Source organism: Anas platyrhynchos, chromosome 9 (genome assembly GCF_047663525.1).
Source record: "Anas platyrhynchos isolate ZD024472 breed Pekin duck chromosome 9, IASCAAS_PekinDuck_T2T, whole genome shotgun sequence".
Lineage (NCBI taxonomy): Eukaryota > Metazoa > Chordata > Aves > Anseriformes > Anatidae > Anas > Anas platyrhynchos.
Window position 1 is genome coordinate 21292189 of NC_092595.1, and position 27098 is coordinate 21319286.

The following is a 27098-nucleotide window of genomic DNA, read 5'->3' on the forward strand; positions in this document are numbered from 1 at the left end:
GGGCCTGGCGGGGCGGGGCCGGGCACCTGCGGCGCGGCGGCGGGCGCAGCATGGGCCGCCTGCTGCGGGCCCTGCGCGGCTCCCAGCCCGTGGCGCGCTTCCAGCGCTGCTGCGGGCTCTTCCCCGCCGGCGATGCGGGCGCAGGAGGAGGAGGAGGAGGAGGAGGAGGTGGTGGAGGAGACCCCGCCGGGGAGTCCCCGCTCCTCGCCGCCTGCAACGGGGCCGCCGCGGGACCGCCGCGCCGCCGGGGGGGCAGCGCCGGCTGCCGGCCGCACAACGGGGTGCGGGGCGCCAGGGTGAGTGCGGGGAAAGGGGAAGGGGCAGGGGACGGGGAAGGGGGGGCCGTGACTCAGCAGGGCCGGGGACGGGGGCTGGGGGAGCCCGGCCGGGATGCGCGGTGCTGCGGTCCCCGCACGGTGCCCGCCGGTGGCTGCGGGCTCAGCCCCAGCCGTGGGGAGCCCTCGGCCGGCCCTGCCCGGTGCCTGCTCAGCGCGGCTGATGGAGCGGGGCGGGCACCGGAGCCCTCCCCGGGGTAATGCACCCCCGGGAATGGGCCCTGGCAGCCCCAGCAGGGGGTTCGGGATTTCCGTCCTGGTGCAGAAAGCAAAGCTGAGCGTGGCTTCTCCTTACACCACACAGACGTCCTCCATTCTCTGTTGCTAAATGGCCTGGGGTGGCCTTGATGCATCTGGAAAAAAAAAACACAAACGCGGGGTTAGGAGCCTGCTACGAGTAGCAAAGTCCTCAGCTATGAGCTTTTATGATCAGTGACGTTTTCTTGCTCTTTGCTGTGGGCGTTTGCAGCAGGGTGCCAGAGCACCGCCCTTGTGGCTCACCCCCGGTGACCCTGGTGGCTCCGTGCTCAGCTGGGGCATCCCTTCCTGAAGCACGGGGACCCCAAAGGCGGTGTTAGTGGGACAGACGGCTTCCCTGGTGTAACATCTTCCATACTACTTCGTCTTTCTTGCAATGATACAGTAGTCTGGAAGCTCTCAGGTTCTCCTGTGTGAGCTGTTGTGCGACCAGGAGGTTGGTCATACCTGTAGAGCATGTTATTGTGTGCTGGAGTCAGGCTGCTGCCCATGGCTGGCCAGCTGCTGGGGCTGCAGCAGCACCATCCCCCCGGCACCCCCTTTTTCTCTTGGGCTCCCCATCCGAGGCGGGCTGGATGGGGGTAGGGGTGCTGAGGGTGCAGCTGGTGCTGGATTGGGAGGGGATGGAGATGCCTGGCAGGGTTGGATGCTCATGGGGGAGCCCAAGGGAGGGCAGTGAGACGGGACTTGGGGGAGAGACCTTTAATTACCCACGTTTGCTGCTGGTGGTGCTGCTCGTGGTGTAGCAGTGCCTTCTGCCAGGTATCACCTGCAGCTGATGTGTTCTCTAAGGCCTCGTGGCTGCTCTCAGCAGCACCATGGCTGGCTGTGCTCCTGGGATTCATCCCTCAGCCCCATCCACCCCAGGAGCTGCTGTGGGATGGCGAGGCAAGGAGTGACATACCTGGATGTAAAGTGTTTCTTAAGCATTGGATCTGCTGCTTAGTCCATGCTCTGTGTTCCCTGCCAGATCAGTTAGAACCCTCCCCTTTTTCTTTTTGCTTTTTTTTTTTTTAAAAAAAAAACTTCAAGTGAAAACACTGATATCTGAGGATAATTCATGGTGTTGCTAATGCAATGTGCTATTTATGCCCTGGCTCAGGCTTAGTATTGAACCCAAGGGCTTTAATTGACGGTACTGATGGGTTTTATCATTACAGAAGACAAGACATTAACTTCTTATAGTTACAGTGTCTCTAGCTAGGACTTCTTCTGCACTCCTTTCTACCATTAGTTTGATTTACAGGGAGTCTACATCTGAAACTGGTTGGAAGGTATTTGTCCTGATTTTTTTTGTTGATGCTTTAAGTTTATATACTTGTAAGTTGTATATAAACAAGTACTAACTTTCCAAAGACTTCTTCAGTGTTTCAGTGAATAACTAAAAAAATGCTTCGTGCATTTGAAAAGCAGAGCGCTGCTTATCTGTAGGCTCCTGATGGAAGCTCCGTCCTGAAGCTGATATCCTGAATTAAAGGCAACAGAGGGGGAAAAAAATCTTATTTCAAATTTTCTGCAGCACTTTACTTGTTTCTTCTCCCCATTTCCTTTTCCGAGATGCTTTATCATCTCCTGCAATCTCTCTTCCTGACTGTGAAGGAGCACAGTTCATATTTACTCTGCAGTTACACCTTAACTGCCAGGACTGCTCGGGGCGGTGTGGTGTTTGCAGGCTGCCTGCTCGCCGTTACCGATCGCACGGCTCTGCCTCGTGCATGGGGACTGATGGCAGGGAGGCGAGGGTAAGGGCAAGGGAAAAGGTGGATAAAAACACGCTTCCATTTGGAGGTGTGGGTACTTGCTGGCAGCACGCAGGTGGGGTGCCTGGCAGCCTGACGCAGACTTGTCCTGGAGCTTTAGGGTCTCTCTGCAGTGTTCCTTTGCAACATCTGAGATTTGTTTGAAGGTTCCTCTGGAACCACTGAGGTTCATCTCCCACTGAGGGATGTTTGTCTGTAAGTGCAAGAGGCTTTCAGGAGATGACTGGGACTCCCTTTTGGCGCTGGCATACAGCCCCGTCCCAGACGGGATGGCTGGAGAGCTGTGTCAAAGCCTGGCACGTGCCATTTGTGACCAGCACTCAGTGACCTGGCAGATCTTGCTCCAGAAGCACCCAATGCTAATAAATATTTGTGAAATTTCACTCGCTGATGGCAGTAGGGATCATGCGTAGCTGTATGGTGCTGTTAGGGCTGCTGCTGCTGCTGTGGGGGTCCAGGAGGGGCTGTGGTGGTGCTGGGACCGGGCGCTTCGTGACTCAGCACAGCCTGAGTCATCCCTTTGGAGGCTGCTGGACCTCGTAATGAGAAGCTGCCAGGATCCTGGGATTAATTCCCCTGCTTGGAGGCAAGCCACTTGCTGCTTTATAATTCTGCTGAATGTCTCAGGCCATTAGTTCAGCTATCAAGCAGAAGAGTAGGAGTTCATCTCTTGTCATTTTCCTCCTCTTTATCTCTGGAGTCTGGGGCAGGTTCCGTGGGCAAGGGGCCAGAGGAAATCTCTTCTCCTGGAAAATTCCTTTGGACAGCCAGTTCTTATGTTACCTCCTGTGCGTGTTGTATGGGAAGCACTTACAGGTCATCTGGGCAGTGGAAGGGGACTATTGCCTGATATAGCCTTGCACGCAAGTACATCTGAGGCCTTAAATGTCTGCACGGTGTTGTCTAAAGTGAGAGAAACTTCATCACATTTACTTATTTTTTTAATAAGACTCTTCAGGTTCCTGCTTCATGGGGCTCCGTATCCCTTCCATGTAGTTGGCACCTGTAACTTATTTTTTCCAAGGTAAACAGCTACTGGTCTAGATCTAGAGGTACACAAATGCTTTCATGCAGGGTTATGTTGCTAATTTATTACCATTTTACTACTACATTAGTCAACATGTATTGCTGGATGAAGAAGATGTTTCATCTGTCCTTTTGGAAGCAAGTGGCAGCGCAACGTCCTGCTGCGGAGCTCCTCGAGCCTGGCAGCACAGGTGCCCACGGGGCAATGCCACGGCTCCAGCAGCACCCCGTGTCTGTCCCTTTTGCAGCTAGTTAGACCCGATGGGGTCTGTGTGCATGTGGAGGGCATGCAGGTGCCTCACTTCGCAGGAGAACTTGGTGTCAGGCACCGAAGCTGTGCCACAGGAGAGCAAAGACCAGGCTGCCGGGTGCTACAGGAGAGGAGCCCCCGGGGGAGCAGAAGGGACATGACCCCATGGGGTCAGTGCTGGGGTGATCCTGGCTGCTCCGTGCCTCTCCAGATAGACTTCTGCTGTGGAAACAGTCTTCGGCTGGGTCCATCGTGCTGCTGGGTGGGACGAAGGGGCTCATTTTGGGAGCAGCGCTGTGGGGCTGCCCCTTCTCTCCCAGACACCCCAGCCCGGGTGTCCGGCAGCTGTGGCAGTGCTGGGACGGCTCCGACTCGGGTCACCTTGGCAGGGAGTCGAGCAGGAGGCGGTGGTGTCAGCTCCCATCCAGAGCTGCTGCTGCTGGTACTCAGCCTGTGGAGTACAAAACGCCGCTGAGTTGTGGAGGAGTTTCTTGATCTGCTTTGAGGCTGGAATCCCCGTCCTCTTGAGCAGTCGGTAATTTGTCTTCTTGGGTTCTTTCCTCTCTCCGCAGGTACTCCTGCAGCTATCTAACTCCTGAAACATCTTCCTCTACCACTTTGAGGCGTAGGCTCCGTGGTGTACCTCATGAAATTGCAGTGTAATTCTGGAGAATTAAAATGCAATTACACAAACCTGTTCTCCCACTGCAAATCAGGGAGGAAGGGCAGCCTTTTCCTTCTGTCCTTCCTTCTCCTGCCTCTTTTGTGCCCTGTTCCTTCCTCTTTTTGCACAAGCCAGTCCTCCTGGAGTAAGGAAGATGCTGAAGCCCTTGGGAAGCTCTCCCACTGCCTCCGTCAGGGTTCCTGGAGCAGCTCACATCCAACCTGCGTGACCTCTGGCGGGGACAGCAGGGCTGGTGGCTTGCTGAGAGGATGGAGGAGCTGAACTGAGCCTTCCCAGTGCTTGTGGATAAGCAGCTGCTATGCATTAGCAGTGCTGGTGCTGTGCACCTTCCTTGGCAGGAGGCTGCTGGTGATGCCACTTGTCAGTGGTTAAAACCAGAAGCTGAAGAGCTGGAAGCCTGAGGAGTTCCTCGGGCAGCTAGAGTAGTGATGAGAGGGACAAGGTCCCACAGAGCATACAAGGGAGAGTGAGGGTGCTGCCCGAGTGATGTTAGGAGAAAAGGAATGCAATTGTGGCACCAGGACACCGCTGTGTGGGGCAGATCGGATGAGTATGATTATTAACGATATCTAGGAATCCCAAGTGTAGGAGCTGGTAGGAATTGGGGTGTCAGCTCTCCAGGCATCTGCTAAGGAAGGGATTTATGAAGTCAAGTGGCTTGAGAGTTGTTGGAGTGCCACAGGGAACCTCTTTGGACAGAAAGCAATGAGTACGGAGGCTCTTCAGGAGAGGTTTCTTAGCCTCGTGGGAGGAACCAGCTGGAAATGTGAGTGTGGGGGCTGCTGCTGGAGAAATGGAGTTAGGAGGAGCTGGAGGACAAGAACAGAAATCAATGTCATCAAGTTGAAGGTCGGGTTGAGAACTGACTGCTATGCAATGCCTTCTGATCCAGGGGGTATCATAAATATGAGATGGCCTGCAGCAAGCAGCGGAGCCTCCGTCGCTGGTGTCGGTGAGGACAGGTTAGAGCCTGCTGTCAGTGATGTGAGTGCAATCTGTCCGTCCTGGGTGGACAGACAGACAGGGCTTCTGCTCGTGCCTTGCAGGAAGCAGTGGGTGTCCTCCAGCTGGCTGCAGGCACTGTCCTCCACGAGAGATCTGCCTAGTTGGCAGCCACTGCCTTATGTCTCTGAGAGACTTCAGGTTTTTTCTTTTTAATTAAGCAAGCTTTCTTTTAGGACGATGATTCTTCTTCCTTCATCAATTCTTCCTATTAATTGCTAAGCAAGTCCTCTCAGCTCTCATCTCACCATATTCCGTGCTATATTCAAACAACCCAGCAGATTGTTACGTCTATTTGTGCCCTCTCGGTGAAGGAAGGAGGCCTAATTATGTTGCTTCCAGAACAATGTACAGAAATATATAATTAAGCCTGCCTCCCAAGCACTAATCAGGGCGGAAAGGAAAAGCATCTGAAGATAAAAGAGCTGAGGTGTCTTCCCTTCTGTGTCCTGGGCCTGTGCTGGCCATGCTGGTGATGACGTGTGTGCCTCCATCCTTTGGGGATGAAGGGGGAAGGTGGGATCAAGGCGTGCTGATGGAAGTCGTGATGAGAGCTGCGAGAGACAGCAGCTGGGGAGCTGCTAAGGCACCTTGCTGAGAGCTTTGCATAATGGCTTTTTGATTTTTCTTTTTATTTTTTGGTGCTTGGGATGAATTAAGCTGCTGAAATGCTACCAGAACTCCCCCTGACTTCCAGACTGCTGCTTTGTCTGAAAGCATTGAAAGCGCCGGAGCTGGCTGGAAGCTCTCCCACTGTCACCTCTTGCATCTGCACTAAATGATGATTCAATAAACGATGATTCAAGGCTATCCCTAATAATTATGCCATCAGTGCATGCCCCTATAAATACATGCACAGCGGCTGCAGGCTGGGTGATGCCTATCTGCGCACTAACCGACGGGGCAGACGAGCCATTTCTGGGAACTTTGTCGCATTTAAAGAGGGTTTTCTCCTGCTTGGCTTTTCTCCACCCCATGGCCTCTCAGGTTTCAGTTAGCCGCAGGTCTCTCTCCAAGGACAAGGACACTGCACAAACCTGGGCAGCTCTCGTGCCCTGGCTGCATCACGTTCTGGAGAGGGGGAATCACAACCTAATTAGAAGTGCCTGGGCAGAGCAGGGAGCTGCACACTCATGGGTTTGGTTAGGTGAGATTTGTCAAGTCTTGGGGCTTCTTATGTGCATTTTGTAGGCTGTGTGCCACTGCTCTCCCCTCTCCTATCTTTCCAACATCTCTGCAGTTATTTCCATGCTTCTATTCCTCACGTTACCGCTGGTGCTGTGCCCTCCAACCCATCCCTGAGAGAGGCTTATGGTGCTGCAGCCATGCAGGGCCCCTTCCTGGGGACACGGCCCCCTTGTCCTGCCACCATCCCACCTTGGGGTAGCGAGTTTCCAGGCTGGTGTTGTATTTCCCCCCAGTGTTACCCCCCAGATTTATGCTCTGTGCCATACTGCACTGCAGGACCAAGCTGTCTGGTTTCTACTGTCTGCACGTACAGCAGGCGCTTTTTTCTGGGGCTTTTTTCATGTGCCTTGTCTTCAGCAGCTTCTCTAGACTTTGTGACTTTTTATAGTGTAAAAAATCCCCAAAGTGAGAAGAATCGCGATGCATTCAGTAGGGTCTCTGGAGGAGAAATTCCCAACCTTCTGCCAAGTTCCTGTTGCAAGTGAAGTCATGTAGCGACTTCAAGAACCTTAATTAATCGTGCTCATCTCCTGAAAGATCCCAGGAAGCCAAGAGCTGGTACCAAAACGTTGGTTAATGGTGTCTCTGGGTCAGGCTCTGAGCCCTAGGGCTGGTCCCTGGAGATGGGGCAGAAAAGCCAGTGCCTGTTCAGCTCTTACACGGGAGATCCTACAGGACTGGGAAGAGGGGTGGGTGGTATCTTTGCACCGCTTCTTTCCCACCGTCAGTGTGCGGAGATGGGCAAGTTGGGCAGAGCTGTAATAGCTCCTGTGTGAATATTTTGGGCAGGGGCTTCATTCAGGGAGACTTGCACACTCACGCGCATCGCTTATAGTTTGAGCAGCTGATTTTGTTCCAAGTAGATGAGAAGGGTCATTTGTTTGAAATTATCTGTCTCCCGTGTCTGGGAATGCTGCGGCTTGTTGTCCTTTTCTTCTGAAATGTTCTTAAAATTCTGGCTTTGCCTACAGCCTTAATTACTGCCCATTAAAAGCTCTCTGCTTCTGACCGAGTAGTGACGGGGACGGACGGAGGGGCTGACTCACTGCGGGTGCTCCGAGGTTACGGGAGGCCGCGAGTCACGGCAGTCTATGAGGCACAAACTCCTCTGCTAAAACTCAGTCGTGTAAAAATGTGGGCTGAGAAAATCTCTGAGCGTTGGGAGATGCTAAACCTTCACCCAAATTCACACGCTCTGGGAAAGGCAGCGATATTCCCTTCTGTCAGGAAAAAAGGGACGTGGGGAGTAAGCGTTAGCTGAGGGTTTGTGGGCTGCTGTCCGGAGGTACAAGGAGCAGGCTTGGTGGGCTTTCCATAATTACGACCTTAGGATCATGAGGATTGTGAACTTTCATTGCCACACACTGAAAGCAAGCGGAGCTATTCCGAGATGCCTTTCGCACCTGTCCTCTGGCTGCTGCCGTCACCTCTCACGGCTGTGGGCTTTGTCTCGCGCCTCGTTCAGAACTGCTGGTGTGTTATTAAAAAAAAACAAAACTGTTTAAACAAGTCAAACTAGCAAGTGGGAGATGACTTGTGATGGAGGAGAAGAGAGAAAAAGAAAGGCTTCTAAAAAGCAGTGTGGAAGGATTTGGCCCTGCCTTCTGCCACCAAGTATTTTTAGCTCCGATTTCTTTTAGAACCTGAATAATTATACAATTGCTTTTTTTTCCCCCCTACAAAACAGATTATTGTAATTAGGAAGTTTTATCCCTCACCCCATGAGGTTTCAAGCAGAAAAGAATTACCGTGGGGACGTGTCTGCTCATCTCTTATCTAAAGCCCGTAATTCCTGGGGCGCTGGGGACGGCCGCCTGATGGAGGAATTAACGGCGCTGGCAGAAAGCGTTCTTCAGGGACCCACAGATATGACCAGAGATGGTTTAATGATCTCAGGCAGGAGCATCGCAGCTAATTGCACCGGGGGTGTTTTCTCACTGGTGTGTGAGGCTCGAGACGTTTCAGCTGAGAGCTCCGTCGCTGGATTTCCTGAGAGCGGTGCCGGTAACTGAGCTGCCACCTCCAGCACTAATGCACGGGGGAATGCTCCCGCAACCCAAGCGCTTCAGAAGTGTTGACTCATCTTTTCTCTTTATTGATGCAAAAATCAATTTAATATATTTTTTTTTCCTGCAGTAGGTGAATGAATGCAGTCTTTTTCCATCCTGCTTCGGTGGTTTTTAGGCAGTTCGCCTCGTCTCCGTACTGAAGGCAGATGAAGGGACTCAAACGTCTAATTGCTCTCAAAATGAGTCACAATTGGATGTCTAGACTTCCTAGACAATTCTTATGCTTTCGCACTGTCATGTAGGATGAGGCTTTCTCTCTGGTGGATTAGGCTCACAATCAGCTCCAAGCATGATAGCTTTCCTCTGAGCTTTAGGAGTTTACGTCAAAGCTCTTTTACCTAGGGAGTCTCTGAAACCTTTGTGTTCCCTTTGCAGCCCTAATCTGTAGGATGCTCTTTCAGCCCCTGTTTACCCAGCCAAATCCCATGCATGTCTTTTTTCTTAGGAGAGATGAAGAGAGTTTGGCTCTCTTGCCTCCCGAATCCTCTTCGTGTATAGCTTTTGCCTCCCAAATCCTCTTCATACACATGGTCCCCTTTTCTCCAGAAGCATACAGGTGTTTGCATACAACCTGGCTGCATGCTGCAGCTGCTGCAGCAGGACCATAGCAGGCTGCTTGGTGATGTCCCAGTCCCAGATATCATCATCAGCAAACCCTCGTGTCCTCTGTGCCACATGCAGCTCCGTGTGGCTTTCCAGCTCCGGCGGGCTGCCTGCCACTCAGAAGAGAGAAAAGTAAAATTTCCAGGCCTGTTGAAGTAAATTTGTCTGACTTAATGAGGCACAATTTAAAAGAAGCAGTCCAGTGATTCCATTTCACTCATTTCATCTCAAAACACTCTTCCAGCAAAAGCAGTGGTGGCTCTTTTTAACTGCAGATGTCGAAACTTGGAAATAAAAGCATCAGTGCCCTTTTATTAAATGTAGATAATTTCCCTGGAGCAAGGATTGATCTGATCTCTGGAAAACCTTCGTAGATGTGACTGCTGCCCTTAATTAGTCCTAATGGATTTCTGATCTCTGCTAAGTGTAATTGAGTTGTTACAATGGTCTTTGAGTACAAAAATTTAATTTTTTCTTGACATTTGTTCTAACAAATTATTTAGTTTAAGGGTTGGGAACCATTACAGTGAAATTCCTTGGATGTTTGATATAGTTTTCTAACTCATTAAACATTTCTAAAATCCTGTTGTTTGCAGGGCTGTCCACAGAAATATGTTGTGAAGAACTACTTCTACTACTACTTATTCAAGTTTTCAGCTGCTCTGGGTGAAGAGATCTTTTATATCACTTTCCTTCCATTTACCTACTGGAACATCGATCACTCTGTGTCCAGAAGGATGATAATCATCTGGTCTGTAAGTATTTAAATCACTTAAGCACATACTTAATTCCATACCTGTAGCAAAAGGGTATTTAAGAGTAAGAATAACCTTTCAAACAAACAAAACCTCTTCAAACAAACAGAAGAACCCAACATTATTTATGTGGTTCAATGTCTTCAGCCTTGCTAGGGTGAAAGCTTGAACATGGACGTGGCAGTATCTTTGACTACTGCTCCCCTCCTCATACCTGGGGTGCTACTTGCAGTGTTGTCCATCAGAAATACTGAAGCATTCTCAAATCAGCAGGCTTCAGCATTGCTTCAGCCTTCCTAAATGCAGTGTATGGGATCCAGAGTAATGGGCTTCTCTTTTGGCTCTGAAAACCAGTGGGTTAACAGGCACTTTATTCTATACAGGAATGTCTGTTCTGTCACTGCCACTGCCCATCTTGATATTTATTACATCTTTGCCCAAATAAGATTGTTTCAGACCAAAGAAGGGAGGTAAGAAGCATCTCTGGTAGATGATGGACCCTGGAGATCTGTTTGTCAGTCTACACTGATTTGAGAAATTGAAACTTGATAAAAACTTGGATACGATACTTAGCTTTTTTCATTACAACAATGCTTCTCCTTGACTTAGTCAATTCTGGTTAATAATATCCTGTCTTTTGTCCAAATAACATGATTAGAACTAATAAAAACTTGAATTGGGTCATACATTTAAAATGCATCCAGTCTTGGATGGAAGGCATCAGTTCTTCTGTGCCAGTAACCCTAGTCAATAATTTTTTATAAAGAGAACAGGAAAAATAACTTGCAGATGAAATTCAGAAGTAGGTGGACACTGTGTAATTAGAGCTGGGTTTTGGCCAGGAGTACACCTACTGCTTCTGGAAGTGTGCCACAGAATGATAATTGGTAGTCACTGCCTTCTGGCTTTGCATATTGCTCAAAAGTGACTCCTCCAAGCTGCCTGTGTGCCTCTGAAGACTTGCCTTGCCTTTACCTGGCAAGGAGGCTACCTGATTACTGGCCAGATCTAGCCTGGCGTAATTAGAGTACACAACCGTCTGATGTTATGGCTATCAACATTATTTCCCAGTTACCAAGGGAGTTGTGGGGCTGCCTTTTTATACTGAAAAGGGGAAGCTGTTTTACATACACAGACTTTGGACAATTTGTAGCTTTAGAAACATTTTAATTATATTAAGTATGAAAGGGTTTGAAGTATTGTTGGACTTGGCATTAATGTTATGGCAAGCTCAGCTGGATGGCTTGTTTGCTTTTGAGCAGGGATGGGTTCATGGTGCTGTGAGGGGTCTGGGTCGGTCCGAGACAGCTCGCTAACACGTGCTACGGCAGGATCGGGATCTGAACACACTTCTGTTCCTGTGCAGATGGTGATGGGATGCGAACAGCCACTGAGGAAAATAAAGGTAGCCCAGCGGTGTCTAACAGCAGCTGCTAGCAGAGCAGGGAAGGCAGCCGGGAAGAAAGCTGTGCGTGCTGAGCACGGGGCAGGCACACCGAGGCTGCTGTCCGACGGCACGGAGCAGCTGGAGCGCAAATTGAATTGAAAAAAGAATTGGGGTCCCGGGTTGAACCGGGGGGATTCTTCCCTTAAAAGTTAGAAGTATTAATGCTGTTTCCAAGGCCTACACGACATCTTATCTGCGATAGTTTCTGCAGAGCCAGTCACCCACGTTCGAGAAGGATAAATTCCAGCTGGAGCAGGGCCAGGGATGGCTAGGGAACAGGCTATTTTCTGAGCAGAGGCTGAAAGCTGAGATGAGCCCCTAAGCAAATGAAGCCGGGGAGAGAAGGATGCTGGCTGGGAACGCCAGGGGAGGGAAGGAGCTGCTTGAAATAAAAACAGTCACAAGAGCAGACGTGTGCAAGGTAGTCGTGAATAATCTACATCAAAGCTGGAAGCTTTGAAACACAAGGGCCAGGCTCGTAGCTGCAGGAGGGCAGTAAGGAGGGTCGTGCAAAGTGCATCTCAGCAGCAGGTGAGGCTGCCCTTGGTACCTTGGTTGCCTTCTCCAGTCCTAGGCCCTCAAAACCAGCTGCTCGTGTCGGTTCAGTGGGGTGGCTGTGGGAAATACGGGCTGCGGTCACATCCAGCTGTTCTGGGGTCTTAAACCACGTGTGATGCTTCCACGGTGCCCTTCCTCTGGGGACTCATAGCACGTCCGTGGGCTTTGCCTTTTTCTTCATGGACAGACGAGTGAAATACCTGCCTGGTGTCTGAGAGCGAGGTGCGGGGCTGGTGCTGCAGGCATCCCGACGTCTGCGCGTCCCTTCCTCAGCCCTTTGAAGGGGACACTCCTCAACCTGCACAAAGGTGGCTTTGATGCTTTGTGCTCCTGCTTCAGCCAGGAAATCTGGAGGTGGAAAGCAGCTTCAAATAAAACAGCTCTCGGGCATGCTTTAAGCTTGCCGCATCTCAGCTTAAAAGGTGGAAGCTCACTTGAGTACTTTTTTTCTTCGGAGTGCGTGAATGTGAAGTGTCCCCACACCTCTTTTAAGCCCACGGAGCTGCAGTTTGCATGATATAAGTAACAACCAATTGTACAATATAAAGAACCGCCCAGCGTGGACTTTGGGGCGGGTGGGGAGCTGCAGGTGTGCCGGGGCGATAAGCGAGCGGCCAGGTGCCTGCGGCTGTGGGTCTGGGGACATCACAGCCTGCTGGGGTGCTGGGGCTCCCCAGCCTGTCCATCCTCACCCTGCATGGCTCTCAGGGGGTGCACAGAGCTCCCCGAGGGGCACCCTCCTGCTGCAGCCTCATCTGCCAGCCCAGGCTGCAGCTGCTGAGCGCAGGGGCTGCGGGCGGCGCCGGCTGGGTGCTTGGCTCAGTGCCTCTGCCTTGAATCAAAGTCACGCCTGCCTTGACAGCCCTGGAAAGGAGCTGGCGCTTCCAGGATGCGGTCTTTGCCTCTGCTTGGCTAATCTGCTGCAAAGGCCAGTTTATTATTAGTGCATCCTCATTTTTTTCCCCCCTCTCCACGGTGTTCCTGATGTGTTCTGTCGCTCCTATCAGCACACAGTGAGTATGAGGGAAAACAAAAGGGACATCACTTTCAAGCTGTAAGTTTCCTTCCTGGGAAGGTGACAAATCCCTCTGCAGTCCGTCCAGGGTTTCCAGAGCCAGATCACTGAGTTGCTGTTTCAGAGCTGAAACCGGTGGGTCCCGAGCAGGCTGGCACGGCAGGAGCTGCCGATGCCATTTGGCCCCGCACCTCTAGAATTTCATCCCCTTAGCAGATCGAGAGCAGGGCCAGGAGAGCTGCAAAACAGTGAGTTTAAAACAGATGTGTTCTGGTGCACCCTTGGCAGACCAGGTACCGGAGAGCGAAAGGAGGAACCAGCCCAACTGCTCCAGGGAGCCTCCCTGCGCCGAGGCCGGGGTGGAGGCCAGGGCCTGGCACGGGAGGAGGACATGCCCCGCTCCCCACCCACACCTCCTGCCAAAAGGCTCAGGTGGGAATGCGTGCCTGGAGAGGGACTGTGTGTGACTGGGAGCAGGGAAGTCACAGGAAAAGGACCCAGAGGCTGCCGTGCTGCTATAGCAGCTCCTGGTTGCGTTTGTGGGGTGAAATGTGAGGCTGCTGACCCACGGCAGCAACTGAGCCTTGCCCTGCCCTCAGCGGGGAAGGACTTTGCCTGGTGGGCAGCATGGCACGGGGACAGCCCTGTTTGTGTTGCTTCTGGTGCTGCAGGACAGCCCCAGAGAGGGGGACAGCAAGGAAGAAGTCTTTCCCCAAGTGCTTCTTGTCTCAGCCAGCTTCCTGCGCGTCCCCCCCTAGCTATCCGCAGTTAATCACGTCCTGCGCCGTCCATCTCAGTGTTGACTTTGTTGCTTCAGTAATGGAAAAGTCTCCAGGTTCAAACTTCCCCATTCAAAAGCAGAGGTACTTTTTAATATGCAAATTAAAATTATTTACGCTGAAGATGCCTGCAAATGGTTTTCCACCAGCACGGCAGAAAATCGCTCTGGTCTGGGGCTGGTGCTGGGTGAAACACAGCTGGTACCAGAGCTGTGGAGCAGCACCAGGAGCCACGGCATGAGACAGGAGGTGGACACAAATGTCAGTGATGGAAGGAAGAAGCAAACAGAACAGTAGGGCATAAAGAGATGACTTGCTTCAAGGTTCCTTTTCTTGTCCCTGGCCTCCAACAGATCAAATGATGCCTGTTAGGGTGTTTAGGTTTGGAAATGCATACCCATGCTGGTGGTCGGGTGCTGCAGGGCCAAGCCTTGACCCACTGTCCTCTCTTGGTCCACAGCCACTGTAAGTGTGTGGTTTGTCTCCTGTGGGGTAGGCTGGGAGCTGCAGCAAAGCTCCCCAGTCCTCTGATCCCGGCTTTGTGACCTAAATGATCCTGAGTTACTGAGGGTCTGAGGCTGGGGTAATTTCTACCCATATTAAAACTGTTCTGGGCCACCAAGGGTGTCTGGTGTTGTGCAAACAAGTAATTCAAGTCAAGTCCTGTGGGGGAAGCTTAGCTCTGTGTTCATCTCCAGCCTGTCTCCATGCTCACCTCTCCATCTCCCTTCTTCTTTCCAGTGCCCCAATGTTTATGATTTGAGGGTTTGTTACAGGGCCTTTCTCGTCTGCTGTGTTGGAAAAAGCTGCTGCAGGCTGCTTGCTTTCTTTCCTGGGGCTGCTGGAGAATAAATCCAGAATGACAGAGAAATAAGGTCAGGAACTAGTGAAGTGTGGCGTAAGAGAGCACAGCGCTTAAAGGAGACGGATGCTTTCTGTCCTCAGCAGATGGGAGCTGCCTGGAGCACAGCTCAGATGCTCCCTGCTGTGAGCCCGTGCTGGTGTGACCCCCACAAGGCAGTGGCTGTCCCCATGGTGTCCCCACACCTTGTGGGGCTCCCCAGTGCAGGACGTTGCACGTGAAGCCCTGTGCCCAGGGGAGCTGAAGGTGAGGGTCTGGCACTGCAGAGAGCAGCCTGAGCATGCTGGGCTCCCCCCGCTGCCCTGCCGAGGCTGTCTCACCTCTCCCTGCCGTATGTGGCCACACAACATGTTTTTAAAAAATATATAAGGGCCAGGAGTTATCCTGCAATGAACGGAAGAAACATGTTGGGAGAACACCTGGTGTTTTTGCTTACCTGTACCCCCGCCAGCAGCCGGCGTGTTTGTGGCTCTCAGGAGCCCGAGTACAGCCCTCATTTCCAAGGTGACTCACTTCCCTTTCGGTAATACATTGGTGTGTTAGGGCTAATAATACTTCTACGAGTGGAAGTCATTAGAGAGGACTGCTGATAAACTGGCTTGTCCGACCTTGCCTCTGAGGTGGTATCACACCTGGTAGCCTCAGAGCTTTATCCGCTGCTGCAGAGTGCTGCTGCTTTCAGCCCTGGCATTTGGTTATCGTGCAAAGAGCAGAGGCTGCCGGGGCTGGCTGGGTGTAAGGGAGTCCCCTCGGTGTGTCCTTTGCTGTAGGGAGGATGAAGGAATGTGGCACTTCATTCTTTTTTCTGGGTCTGCTTTGTGAACCCTCAATCCCACCATTCTGCTCTTAAGGTGAAAGTATTTTTTAAGTGGCTGGTGGGAGAGAGGGATGCAGTGCAGCTGGTGGCGAGCAGGGCAGTGGATGGGCGTGCTGCTAGCCACGTGCCAGAACAGCACAGCCTGGGAAGGATGGTATTTTAAGAGCTCTCCTTTCCTAGTGGAAGTGCAAGGAGCAGAGCAGTGAGCTGTCTCGTGCAGCAGCTTTCATGACAGGTGTCAATTACCCTGATCTGTGTGCTAAAAAAGAAGTTTTGAGCTGCAGAGCTTGCTTTGCACGTATCTGGGTGTACTATCCGGGGAGGGGTGGGGGTACCAGAAAGCAAATGCCTTCCTTTTAGTTCATGTCCTTGTTGTGCTGCCTCTTGCGCCTGTTCCCAGCATAAAATCCCTTTGGGATCTCGCAGCACTCACTCGTGCAGGTGACGTCTCAGGTGCCTCTGTGCCGCAGGACAGGAGTTAAAACGGACGTGTTGGGGACTTACACCTGGCTAGTGTGGGACAGGAGCCAGCTCTCCTCGCACTGTGCTGCTGCAGTGACTCGTCAGCGAGCCCTGCTCGTGGTCCCAGCTGTGATCGGGTTACAGGGCTGCATAGCAAACAGCTGCTGCCTTCGCTGACCAGGATAATGGAAAATCCTTTAATAATTCACAGGATGAGCTCTGCTCTTGGGGCGGTGGATTTTGCAGCAGAAAAGCTCAGATAGCCATGGTTCTGGGGTGGGCAGGGTGGAAATTCCCTGTGCGGGCTGACAGCCTGTGGCGTTTCCTCTCCCCAGATCGTGATGTACATAGGGCAGGTCTCCAAGGACATCCTGAAGTGGCCTCGTCCCCTCTCGCCACCTGTCGTGAAGCTGGAGGTGCGGACGGATGCGGAGTACGGGATGCCTTCCACCCACGCCATGGCAGCTACTGCCATCTCCTTCTCCTTTCTCATTGCAACCATGAACCAGTACAAGGTAAGGGCTAAAAAATGTTAAAAACAAACAAACAAACAAAAAAACCAAACATAAACAGCAACAAAAACCAAGCCTGCTAGTCTCCTTCCAGCAAACTGCAGAAAACTCCACAAATCCCAAGCTGCTGCCACTTCCAGAGGAGCTCTGTTCATTTCCACTGCTGCACACTTCTCCCTGGGATCTGTAGCTGGCCGATAATGGATACGAGAATAATTTGTGTGGCAGTCTCCCTGCTTTAGCACAAACCCAGCTCAGAGATGCACTGCGGTTTGGAGGCTGTCACCTTCCTGGTGACACTGAGGGGACTGTATGTCACCTGTTCTTGTCTGATGCAAGGAGAAGCATCCTTGGAAATGCCCTGACTATCGCTTGTGTTAGGCTAACAGTGCATAACACAATTTAAAAGCCTGTTTATTGCAGAAGTAGCATCAGTTTCACTGCACTGCTGCTGTAGGCTGCTTGGGGCGATCCTATAATTATTATTTTTCCCAAACCTTCAACCTTTCATCTTCCTGTAAGCTTTTTCCTGGAAAACCATTGCTCTGTGACGGTCATTTCAATGTCATTTTATGAACACTAACAGGCATTTCCTGTATTTTAGCAGTAATAACTTCCTGGCTGCATCATCTTTAAGCATGGTTCTTGTTCTCCTCAAGCATGTTTCAAAGATAAACCCCTATAATCAGTCCACAGGACTCATGGCCTGGCTGGAAGATCCTCTGGGGTTCCTCGGAGGCTGTGCTGCCAGCTCCCTGCTGGCTGTGCTGCCCTCCAGATGCAGACGTGGGGCTGCTCGCAGGGGCTGAGCCTCCTGGTATAAAAGCAGCACGTCTCCTCTGTCTGTCGGGGTGCAATACATCACCCCTGCCCGTGGTACTGTGTGCAGGGTCTGCCAAAAAGACCTGGGCAGCACTGCTTTCTGCTCCTTGCTTGATAAGCTTGGAGTGGGGCTCGCAGCTCTTCACAGGCTGCCTTGTGCTTGTTGGAAACTGCCGTGAAACAAACAAAGCTGCTGCAAAATAATTAAATGGTTTAATTGCCTCCATTAAGAAGCACAGATCTCCCTGTGCCTTACAGCGCTGTCTCCCAGAGCTGCCCTCCATCAGTTACTGGCCTGGGCCAGCTCCCAGGCTGCAGGGGGAGCAAAGTGGGCATAAATACGCTGGGGGCTTGGAGGAGTGAGGCAGAAATAGCACTGCATGAACTGGGGGGGCACCTGCAGCGGGGCCGAGCTGTCTGCACCGGGGCACGACCGAGGGAAGGCTCGGCAGGAGCTGGTGTGCCCAGCGGTGCTGCGGGAGCTGTTCTGCACTCACCTGCAGCCAGCCTGGCCAGGCGCCGGGCTCTGGGGAGGAGGAGGAGGCTGGGTTACATTGGGTGAATGCATCTCACTTTCTAAATTTTTTTAATCCTCCAGAAAACTGCCCTTTAGAGAGTGAAATGAACCCACTGGGCTTGTTTTCAGTGGAGGCCTGAAACGGGATTTGAATGAGTGGAGTGAAGGGCTGATGTGTTCAGCTTATTCTTTATCTAATGTGATTTTTTACAGAAAGAATGATGATTTATTTCAACGCTTCTCCCCATGCTAGCAGCCAGCCCAGAGAGGGAATTATGTAAAAGCAGCTTTGTAAGGGGCCCGATTAAACCTTAAACGCCGGAGGGAAGAGCGGCCCTGATGGCTCTAGCAGCTGGATGGCAGCTTCAGCCCAGCCATCGATCTCCCCGGCCCCGCTGCCGCAGCGTGATCAATCTCTGGGCAGACAGCGTGGCTCTCGGCTCCCCTCGGGCCATGAGGCAGCAGCGAGACCTCAGGGATCGCCCCCAGGACGCGCTGCCCCTCTCCTCTGGAGGCCCACAGCGCTAAGGCCTCGCGCCAGGTGGATGTCGAGGGGCAAAACCCTGCGGGTGCCACCTATTTCCCAGGCCTGCCCCTGCTAGGGTCTCGTCTCAGCTCACACGGGTCTCTGGACAGCTTCAGTGTGTGAGGCCGCAGGCTGTTTGATTTCCCAGCCCTGTGGACGCGGGTAATGTCCTAACGTGTGCGCTTCTCCTTCTCTCCGCAGTACCCCTTCGAGCTCGGCCTGATGGCGGCGTTCGTCTTCTCCACGCTGGTGTGCCTCAGCAGGCTGTACACGGGGATGCACACCGTGCTGGTGAGCCGCGCTGCCCCAACCCTGCCCTCCCTTCCCTCACCCCGTGCACGGCGCAGCCCTGGCCCTGTGGGATGGGGGGCTCGCCTCGCCCGTGCCACTGCGGGAGTTTGTGAGCTGTGCCTTCAGAGGCAGCCACGGGGAAACCCAGGAGCTGGATGAGCCCTGCTCAGCCTGCAGCCTCCTGTGGCAGCTGGAGATGCGCTGCTTGTTGGCCGCATGTGAAGAAATAGTGCGGGTTTTTTTATAACTAATAGTGATGCTATAATAAGGCAGATAGATGAGTGTAAGAAAGAGAGCCCTTTGTGTGATGGTTGTCTATAAAATATAGCCTGACCTCCCTGCCCAGGCCTACTGGATCAAAACAGGATCTTAAAGCTGATCTGGAGCCATCCTTTCTTCACCAGTGACCTTAAGTCAATCAGGGAGAATTCTTGGCATATTTCCCTTGCTGTTCCACGATAATGAAAGACTCCTCTAAATATAGATGGATTTTTAGGGTAAAGAAGAAAAAGTCCTTTGTGCCTCTGACACTATTAAAAAGGGCTTTAAAATTAAGGGGGGGTGGGAGGGAAAGCTCCTTCGTGTCACCGTGAGAAATGCTGCCTTTCCGAGGGCCGAGCATCCTTCACCAGGGGCTTCTCTGTGCAGGGAGCTGGGGCAGCGCTGGGCAAGCCGCATGAACTCAGCCTCGCACCATGCATCGGCCACAGGTGCTTCTGGAGGGAGGATTGGGGCTCGGGGCCGTGCCCCAGCTGTAGGGACAGCACCCCATACCCGCTGCTGGTGGTGCTGCCTCCTGGCTTCTTAACCGAGCTCCTCCCAGAAGGGAATACCGAAGGGTATAATTAAGCAGTCGTAATGTTTTAGTAAAGCAAACGAAGAGGTAAAACGTATCCATGTGGAGCGTAGCTGGGTTTTCCCATGTAAGGACCCAGAGCACTGAGGGTAAGGCGGTTCTCCTGCGCTCCGCTGTGGCTCAGGCTTGTGCTGTGGGGCAGCCCCAGCCCTAAAACGAGCCTGTGTCAGCACTGCTGGCGGGGCTGCTGGGCCGGGGGGCCTCAAAGAGCACAGCCTCACTCGGAAAGGGGTCACCACTAAAAGCCCTCTGTGGATGCACTCAGTGGGGTGAGGGCTGTCCGTGTTGCTGTATTCACACCAGAAGGAATATGATGAGTAGAGGAAAGGGAAAAAGCACCAGTGGCCTCAGCTGTTACCAGGAGCTTCTGCCTTGGAAAGGGATGGAAGTGACACAGTTGCCTTGTTCAGAGAGAATTTAATTGCAAAACCTGCCTCTGCTGCCTGAGAGCATTCCCCGTTTGCAGGAAGCAGAGGAGAGGCAGGGTCCGTCTCTTCCTTGTGCGCCTCCAGTTATGGGGCCTGAGGAGGTGAAAAGTGGGAATGGGAGTTACCTGGAAAGGGAGAAGCAAAAATCTGGGTGCACTTTGAAGCAGACAATCTGTGATTTTACTGAGATTATTTTTGAGGAAAAAAAAAGCAATGGGAGAAATGAGGACTGGGGTTTGGTGGTGGTGGGTTGTCTTTGTTATGTTTTCCCCCAGACAACTGTGTTTTGGAAATGTATCTATGTATTTCCTCTCCCTCTTAAAACCATGGCCTGGTTTTTGATCCCTATCTCAGTGGGACAAACAGAGTTTGGTCTCACCGCTGCCAGGGCATGTTGGAGTCATCCGATGTAGGAACATCAGAGTGATGGTGTTCTCCTTGGCACGCAGTATCCCAAATAGATAGGAGAAATCCCACAGCAGATCATGTTCATATGATCTAAGAGCAGCCCCCAAAGCAATGTGGCAGGCTTTCATCTCCCCTTTGCCCTTTGGGGCCAGCAGTGGGACCTTGTGAACGCGCCATGCCGCTGGGTTTCTCCTGGCTGCAGTGCAGACAGCGCCATGCCCGGCTTTCCCTAATGGGAAAGCAGTCATGCCCTGTGCTGGGGAAGTCAAAAGGATGCTTTTTATCACCAGAAAGAAGCCTGAAAGCTGTTTCTGTAAACACAGGTAATTGTTTTTTCCTTTTCTGAAAGCACAGGGTCAGGCTGATGCCTTTATTTTGCCCAGAGCACTGCCCTGGGGATGGGCTGCGCTGTGGTGCTCGCCCTGCTCATTTTCCATGCTGGATCTCAGGCTTTTAATAACACCATTCATCCTGAAATTATCTTTAAATATTGTAAAGCTGGTAAACAAGCAGTGGCACTTGACGTGCGCTAGCAGTGCCGTCCTCATGGGATGAGACACAAGCGAGGCATTTCAGGGTGGAAGGGGAAGCGTCGTGTCACACCGGTGCTGAATGAAGCCAGGGAGCTCAGGCAGTAAGTGGCTGCGGACAGAGCAGAACTGCTTTTTCCTTTATCATTCAGTCAAAGCGATATTTTTGAGTGCGGCTGTGTTTGGGGTGCTGGGTCGATGTTCTGGGGGCTTTTTTGGTGCTCCCCGTTCCAAGCATCAGCATCAGCTTGGTTTTAACAGGAGGCGTACAGCAGGGTCTTGCCTTCAGACAGCCAGGCCACGTGCTTTTGCAGTCCTTAAAAAAAATGAAAAATAGTGCTGTAAGGCCTGGAGAAATAAAATCAAATGGAGGAGAGGGGACAAAGAATGTGCTTCTGCCGGCACTGGACGTGTCCCCACCACAGGGAGAAGCACAGTGTGGAGATGTCAGAAAAGCAATTTTTCCTCTCAAGACATCAGGGTAATCCTTCCTCTCCCGGTCGTCCCCCTCACTGGACAGAGCAGGGGGAAGAACCATTAATCCTGCACTGCCAAATGTCATCCTACAGCCCTGGGCTGGGGCTTGGCCTTGGCACAAGCCTGTCCCCTGCGGTACTGGACCTGAGGGACAAGCGAGGTCCCATTATGGCTTCAAGCTGTGTCTGCTAAGGGCCCTCCAAAAGGAGGAGGGCCAAGCCTGTATATTCCAAGCAGTATAAACCAGTGCCCTCTGAGCTCTTTTGGTTGCGCACCCCTACCAGTAAGAGATTTTTGACCATGCACCCCAATACGTGTGTATTTATAGGTTATATACATGCGCTACTGCACTAATGCAGAGGTGACTGCGGAGGTGGAGCCTGTGGGTTTGGTTAAATACTTACAGCTGGGACAGAAAAGCAGGTGAAGAGCTGCTGAATTTCTGTCCTTCATCACACAGGGAGGAGGAATCGGGATGTCAGGACTCCTCCTTCTAGTGTAAGGTGGACAGACAGCGGGGTGGGAAGCGACCTGCACAGCACGGCAGTGGTGGGGTTTGGGGATGTCTGTGCTGGGAGCAAGCCCCAGCTCCTCTGTGTCAGTGCCGTGTGCTAGCACCAGGCCCAAGCGTGTCTTCGTGTGTAAAATCCTCATCTAAAAGTTGGTATCAGAAGATGGATTATTTTGTGAAATATTGACACCTGCTATTATTTTACATTTTAGTTATCTGTAAACAACTTGGTGTATTTCCATGGCTATCCTAACGTAATGGATGAGGAGATAAACGTAGGTGGAAATCTGTATGAGGAACTTGCAAAATGGCACTTGGAGCTGCTTAAAACCAAGTGTGCTGTGAATTCATTACTTGGTAGCTGTGAACAGCTGAAGTTGGGGTGTACCTGAGTAATGTGCTTAGCAGGAATTCATTAAATATTCCAGTTGTGAGCAAGTCCTCCCATTCCTGTGTAACCAGCAGCGAGTTCTCATCAATAATTCATGTTGCTCTGTGACCAGGCATAGAAATACTCAGCTCTCACGACCTGCTGGGGAGGGCCCAGCCTTGGGAACAGGACACGACACGGCTGTGTGGGGTTAGCTGTAGCATGGGCAGTGGGTTTCTCGGTCAGCATACAAACTCTGTTGCATCCCGAGCCATGCCTGGGGCAGCACGGTGACACTGCTCGCTCTGCTCTTTATTCACCTGCTTTCACACAGAGCTGCTGTTTTGGGCTGCCTTCCGCCCGCCTTCCCAGCACGGCAATCAAGTTCTCCAAACACCCAATTTGCCTCTGTTAATAAATCAGGTTTTAACTAGGGGCTTGCCTCAGGCACTTCAGTACCAGCCAGATTTCGGAGGCTTGGGCAAGAGCTCTCTCACGGGCTTATTCCTGCCCGCAGGTGCCCAGCTCTGGCTGGGCTGGTGGCACCCATCAGCGTCCTTCTGTTGATGCAAAGGGAGCAACAATCCAGCCGGTGTGATGGAATTACCTGTAGGATTATGAGAGGAAGGTTTGTGCTGAGGCAGCTGATTGTAACATTGTCTGTGAGATGCGCTTGGGCGTCTGCTTCTGCCGTTCAAGTGATGTACAGAGTGCCTGTAAAGCGCAACGGCAGGGGAGAGGAAGAGTCTCTCGTTCTGGGCAAAAATGGGGACCCCACTGCCAAGCCTGGGAGCAGCCGTGTTACTGCCCAAGCTGGGAACTGCTGGGTGCAGAGGGAAGGCGACTGAAGCCAGAGATGCTTTCCCCTGGTGGAGAGCTGGAGGGGAACAGAGCCACCCGCTGACAGCATGACAGCACGGGGCTGCTGGGGTGGGGGGGTGGCGAAGGGAAGGGAAGGGAAGGGAAGCATCCTGGCTGCTGTGGGCTTGGAGGCGATGGCAGGAAGCTGGTGGGGGGGTTGTGGCTGTGTGAGCCCGCACCTGAGCAGGAGGTGGTGGTGGGAAGGAGCACAAAGGGTGCTCGTCGCTTCTGCCTCGTAGCTGCTTGCAAACTCCCCCCTCGCTCCTTATCTGCGAACCTGGAGGCATCAGGTGCTGAGGTCAGGCAGTTCTGCTGCTTATGAGTGCGGGTGTTGGTGTTTGCAGTCGTCTGGGAACCCATTTGGCCTTTCACCGAGCTTTTGAACCTGATCTCTTTCCAGGACGTGATCGGTGGGGCGCTGATCTCGGCTGTGCTGCTGGTGCTCCTGTACCCTGCGTGGGACAGCATAGACCACCTGCTGCTCACCAGCCCCTTCTGCCCGCTGCTGTCCATAGCCGTGCCTCTCCTCCTGTGTTACAACTACCCCAAACTGGACTATTACAGCCCCACCAGGGCGGACACCACTACTATTCTAGGAGCCGGAGCTGGAGCTACTGTGGGGTTTTGGTTAAATCACCAGTACGCAGCACCAGCCTACAGCGGCGAAAATTTGGGGTTTCCTCTCATTACCGGTATGACGGTGGTGCTCGTGCTGGCCAGGTTCTTCACAGGGCTCTTTGTTATCCTGCTGACACGTCAGCTGATGAAGAGCGTGGTCCTCGGCACGCTGTGTTACTGCTACAAGTTCCCCATCAGTGACCTGGAAGCCCGGAGGAGGCTGGAGGTCGAAGTGCCCTATAAATTCGTGACCTACTCCTCAGTGGGCTTCACTGCCACCGTCATCGTGCCACTGTTGCATGGGCTGTTAGGATTGATTTGAGCACATTTCCCTCCTTGACAAGTAAATCGTAGCATCACCGTTTCAGGGAGAAGTTGTTCAAGGCGGGTAACTTGATCAAAAAGCATTCGTGCCTTTCTGCGCTGGCCCCAAATGCCCCTTTCTGAAGACTGAGGGGAATCTCCGACCACAAATAACTGCGATAGCGATCCCTGGTGTCACCACCCCTGTGACAGAGCCCCGTGTTCCAGATGAGGTATGTGACGAGCACCGACGGGGGGTGTGCTTGTTGCTCTTCACACCGGCTTCTGATAGCCAAGCCATTCCTGCAGGCCTGGTTTTGCCCACTGCAATCCCATTTTATTAAAAAAAAAAAAAAGGAAAGCAGAAGAAAGAAAAACCCAACCCAAAGCATGTCAAGTGACTATTAACACATCTCTCTAACGTTAACCAGCTTCCAGGGAGAGATTCTTGTGCTGTACAGCAGAGCAGAGTTACCGCAGCGGTGAGGCTCGCCTTCAGCCTGCTCGCCCTGACCTCACTGCCTGTAGGGCCGGGACGAGGCTGTCCCCATGGTGCTGGGGTTGGGGGACAGGCAGTGCCCTCAAAACACCTCACGGCTGGTCTGGGAGTGACCAGGGTACGGTGAGAGGTGGTGCTGAGCTGCCCTAGCTTGGTGGTGCTGTGCAGCATTGCCAGCGGTCTTCCACGCACCTTGCAACACCTGCATAAAGCTGTAGGATGGCATTTAGGGCTGCCGGGGCTTTCATTCTCAGGCTGCACGTTGGGAAATGTGTATCTGCTCCAGGACCCGTGAGCTGTTGGGAAATACAGCGGTGAACGCGGTCTGCTCGGCTAGGGAAGCGCAATGCTGCAAGGATGGCCGCCGCGCCTTCTCCTGCCAGTGTGTGGTAAAAGAGTTTTAACCATGTACATTTGTGTTCTTGGCTGAAAAAAAATAAATAAAATAACTTGAAGAACGTAAAGGAGGTGCTTTGCCATCCCTTGGCTGCTTGTGCAAATAGAATCAAGTTCAAAAACCATAGCTGGCAGTTTTGGCTGGCCGGCTGGAGCACTTGCAAGAGCTGCGTGGCTTTAAAATCCCAGCAGTAATCTCCAGAAGAAGCGCAGGCAGAAGCGTCAGCCAGCTGTAGATTTGCCCAGGCTGTGGCTCAACTATTTTAAAAGGGGTGTGTGGACACGTCTGTCTCCATGTGTGCATGCGAACAGCTTAAGCAAATTTTCCAGCAGGGCACGAGCGCGCTTGCACCATGTTCGAGCCACCAGAGCTGGTGGATCCCTGCTCAGGCGGGATGCTCTCGGTCTCCTCCTCGTACCCCACCGCCAGAGAGTGTCCTGGCTCTGGCCCCAAGGATGCTCTGACGCCCGCTGTGTGGGATCGGAGGCGGAGCAGCCGGGCAGGAACTGGGAGAAGGCTCCCAGTGGGTCAGGGGTGGGCCCGCGGTGGGGAGCGGGGTGGGTGCGGTGGGGACGTCTGTGCAGGTCTGTGTGTAAAACTTCACTGCTGAATCACGGCTGTCTTATGCTATTAAAATTTTATAAATGATACTTGATAAATCCAAGCACTTCCATGTTAGATACTAAATAAATATTTTTATCTTTTATAGCATTCACCTGCATGTGGTTCATGCCATACATGCAAGCTGTACTTGGTTCAAATTTTAAAATACAGATATTTTGCAAGAGTTGGTGTGGCTGTGTTCGTCTTGTCCCCTGTTCCCACTTGTAAAGGACCGGTAGAAGGGGAATTTAGAAGGGCAGTTTGATAAGGCCCCCCCCATACAACCCCTTCGTGATCTTCCAACACAACGCTCGCTCTGCTGGAGGCGGAGGGAGAGCTGTTGTGGTGCGAGGCGTTGTAAGATCTGAGGAAGAACAGAAAACCTGAGAGGACACGGTACCGGGGACCCTGGAGGGGAGTGAGGACTCCGAGGACAAAACAAGACTAAACAAGGAAGTCATTAATAGACCTAGACACTGGAAATTTGGCAAAATCCTCTTCCTTCTGTAGTTTCGCCAGATGAAAGATATCAGAATGGGTTTATTTTCCATAAATCTTGCTACTTTGCCTCACCTTCTTCCACCATGGTTTTTGTTCCAAAAAGCCAACGCTTGTCCAGGCTCCGACAGCCCCGAGCGCGGCGCTCCTGCGAAGCTTGGGTGTCGGAGCCGGAGCAGCCCTGCAGGCATCGCAGACAGCAGGGAGCAGGTTCAGTGGCCCTGAGGAGGCTTCAGATTGAACCTCGCTGCTGACCCTGCTCTTGGCGAGCAGCGCTGCTTCCCCGGCACGGAGCTGGTGTCCTGCTCGTGGAGTGCCCGGCACCGATATGAAACGCTGCGAGCCGGGAGAGCTGATCCCTGAAAGCCGTGAGGTGCCCGCCCCTGCAGCTTGAGCCCCCAGTGCCAACCTGAGCCTCACAGGACAGTAAATTGACAGGAGAATTGGGACCCCCAGAGTCAGAAACTCGTGCGTACAGAAGTATATTTAGTGCACACAAGTATGCCCGTACTCTGCTGAAATGCAAATCTGCCGTATTGTCGTCCTAATCCCCATGCATGACACACTAATAAACAGGGTTTTTTAATTCTTACCATCTGTGGCACAGATTGCTTCCCACACTGCGGGCTCGCTTGGTTACAGCGGTGTAGGCATCGGGGAGAGAGCTCCTGCACGCGGCAAGCGGGGTGATCCCTGGGGAGGCTCGGGGAGGCGGGCTGCAGCCTCCTCACTCCCCATGTGCACTCGCGTCAGTTGTGCAACGCCCGTGCTCGCATTTCACGTCTGTCACGCAGGGATCGGTACAAAACTGTGCTGCCATCTGAGGGGAGCCGCAGCGCTCCCAGCTGGGTCGCTGTTGGGCATTTCTCCCGATGCGTTGGCACTTGCACCCCGCAGCCTTGCCGGCTGCCCCCCACCTGCTGAGCCGAGTGGCGGAGCTCCCACGGAGAAGCCCGCAGGGTTGCAGAGGCAGGGCTGTGCCGGCAGCTCCCAGAGCTGTCCTCTCGCCTTGTCCTCCCCGTTGCACCTCACCTCTTCTCCCATCCTCCAGCACCCAGAGGTCTAACCCGGCCCTGCTGCCCGGCTCCGCAGTGGAGACGAGCCACACTAGGCTGGCCTCATGCAAAGCGCTTGCTGTTAGCACACAGCATCAGCGATGGCTCTAGGATTGCAAAGGAGTGATAGCCAGCTTCATGAGGA

At 52.6% G+C, this 27098-nt stretch overlaps 1 protein-coding gene across 1 annotated transcript; it reads left to right on the top strand.

Moving 5' to 3' along the window:
- On the top strand, positions 1 to 25584 carry SGPP2 (sphingosine-1-phosphate phosphatase 2). Its single transcript, XM_027464451.3, has 5 exons — positions 1 to 296; positions 9773 to 9931; positions 16207 to 16386; positions 18450 to 18539; positions 23381 to 25584. Exons 1-5 carry the CDS (start codon positions 51 to 53, stop codon positions 23918 to 23920), a joined length of 1215 nt encoding a protein of 404 aa, XP_027320252.1. The 5' UTR covers positions 1 to 50; the 3' UTR covers positions 23921 to 25584.
- The last annotated feature ends 1514 nt before the right edge of the window (positions 25585 to 27098 follow it).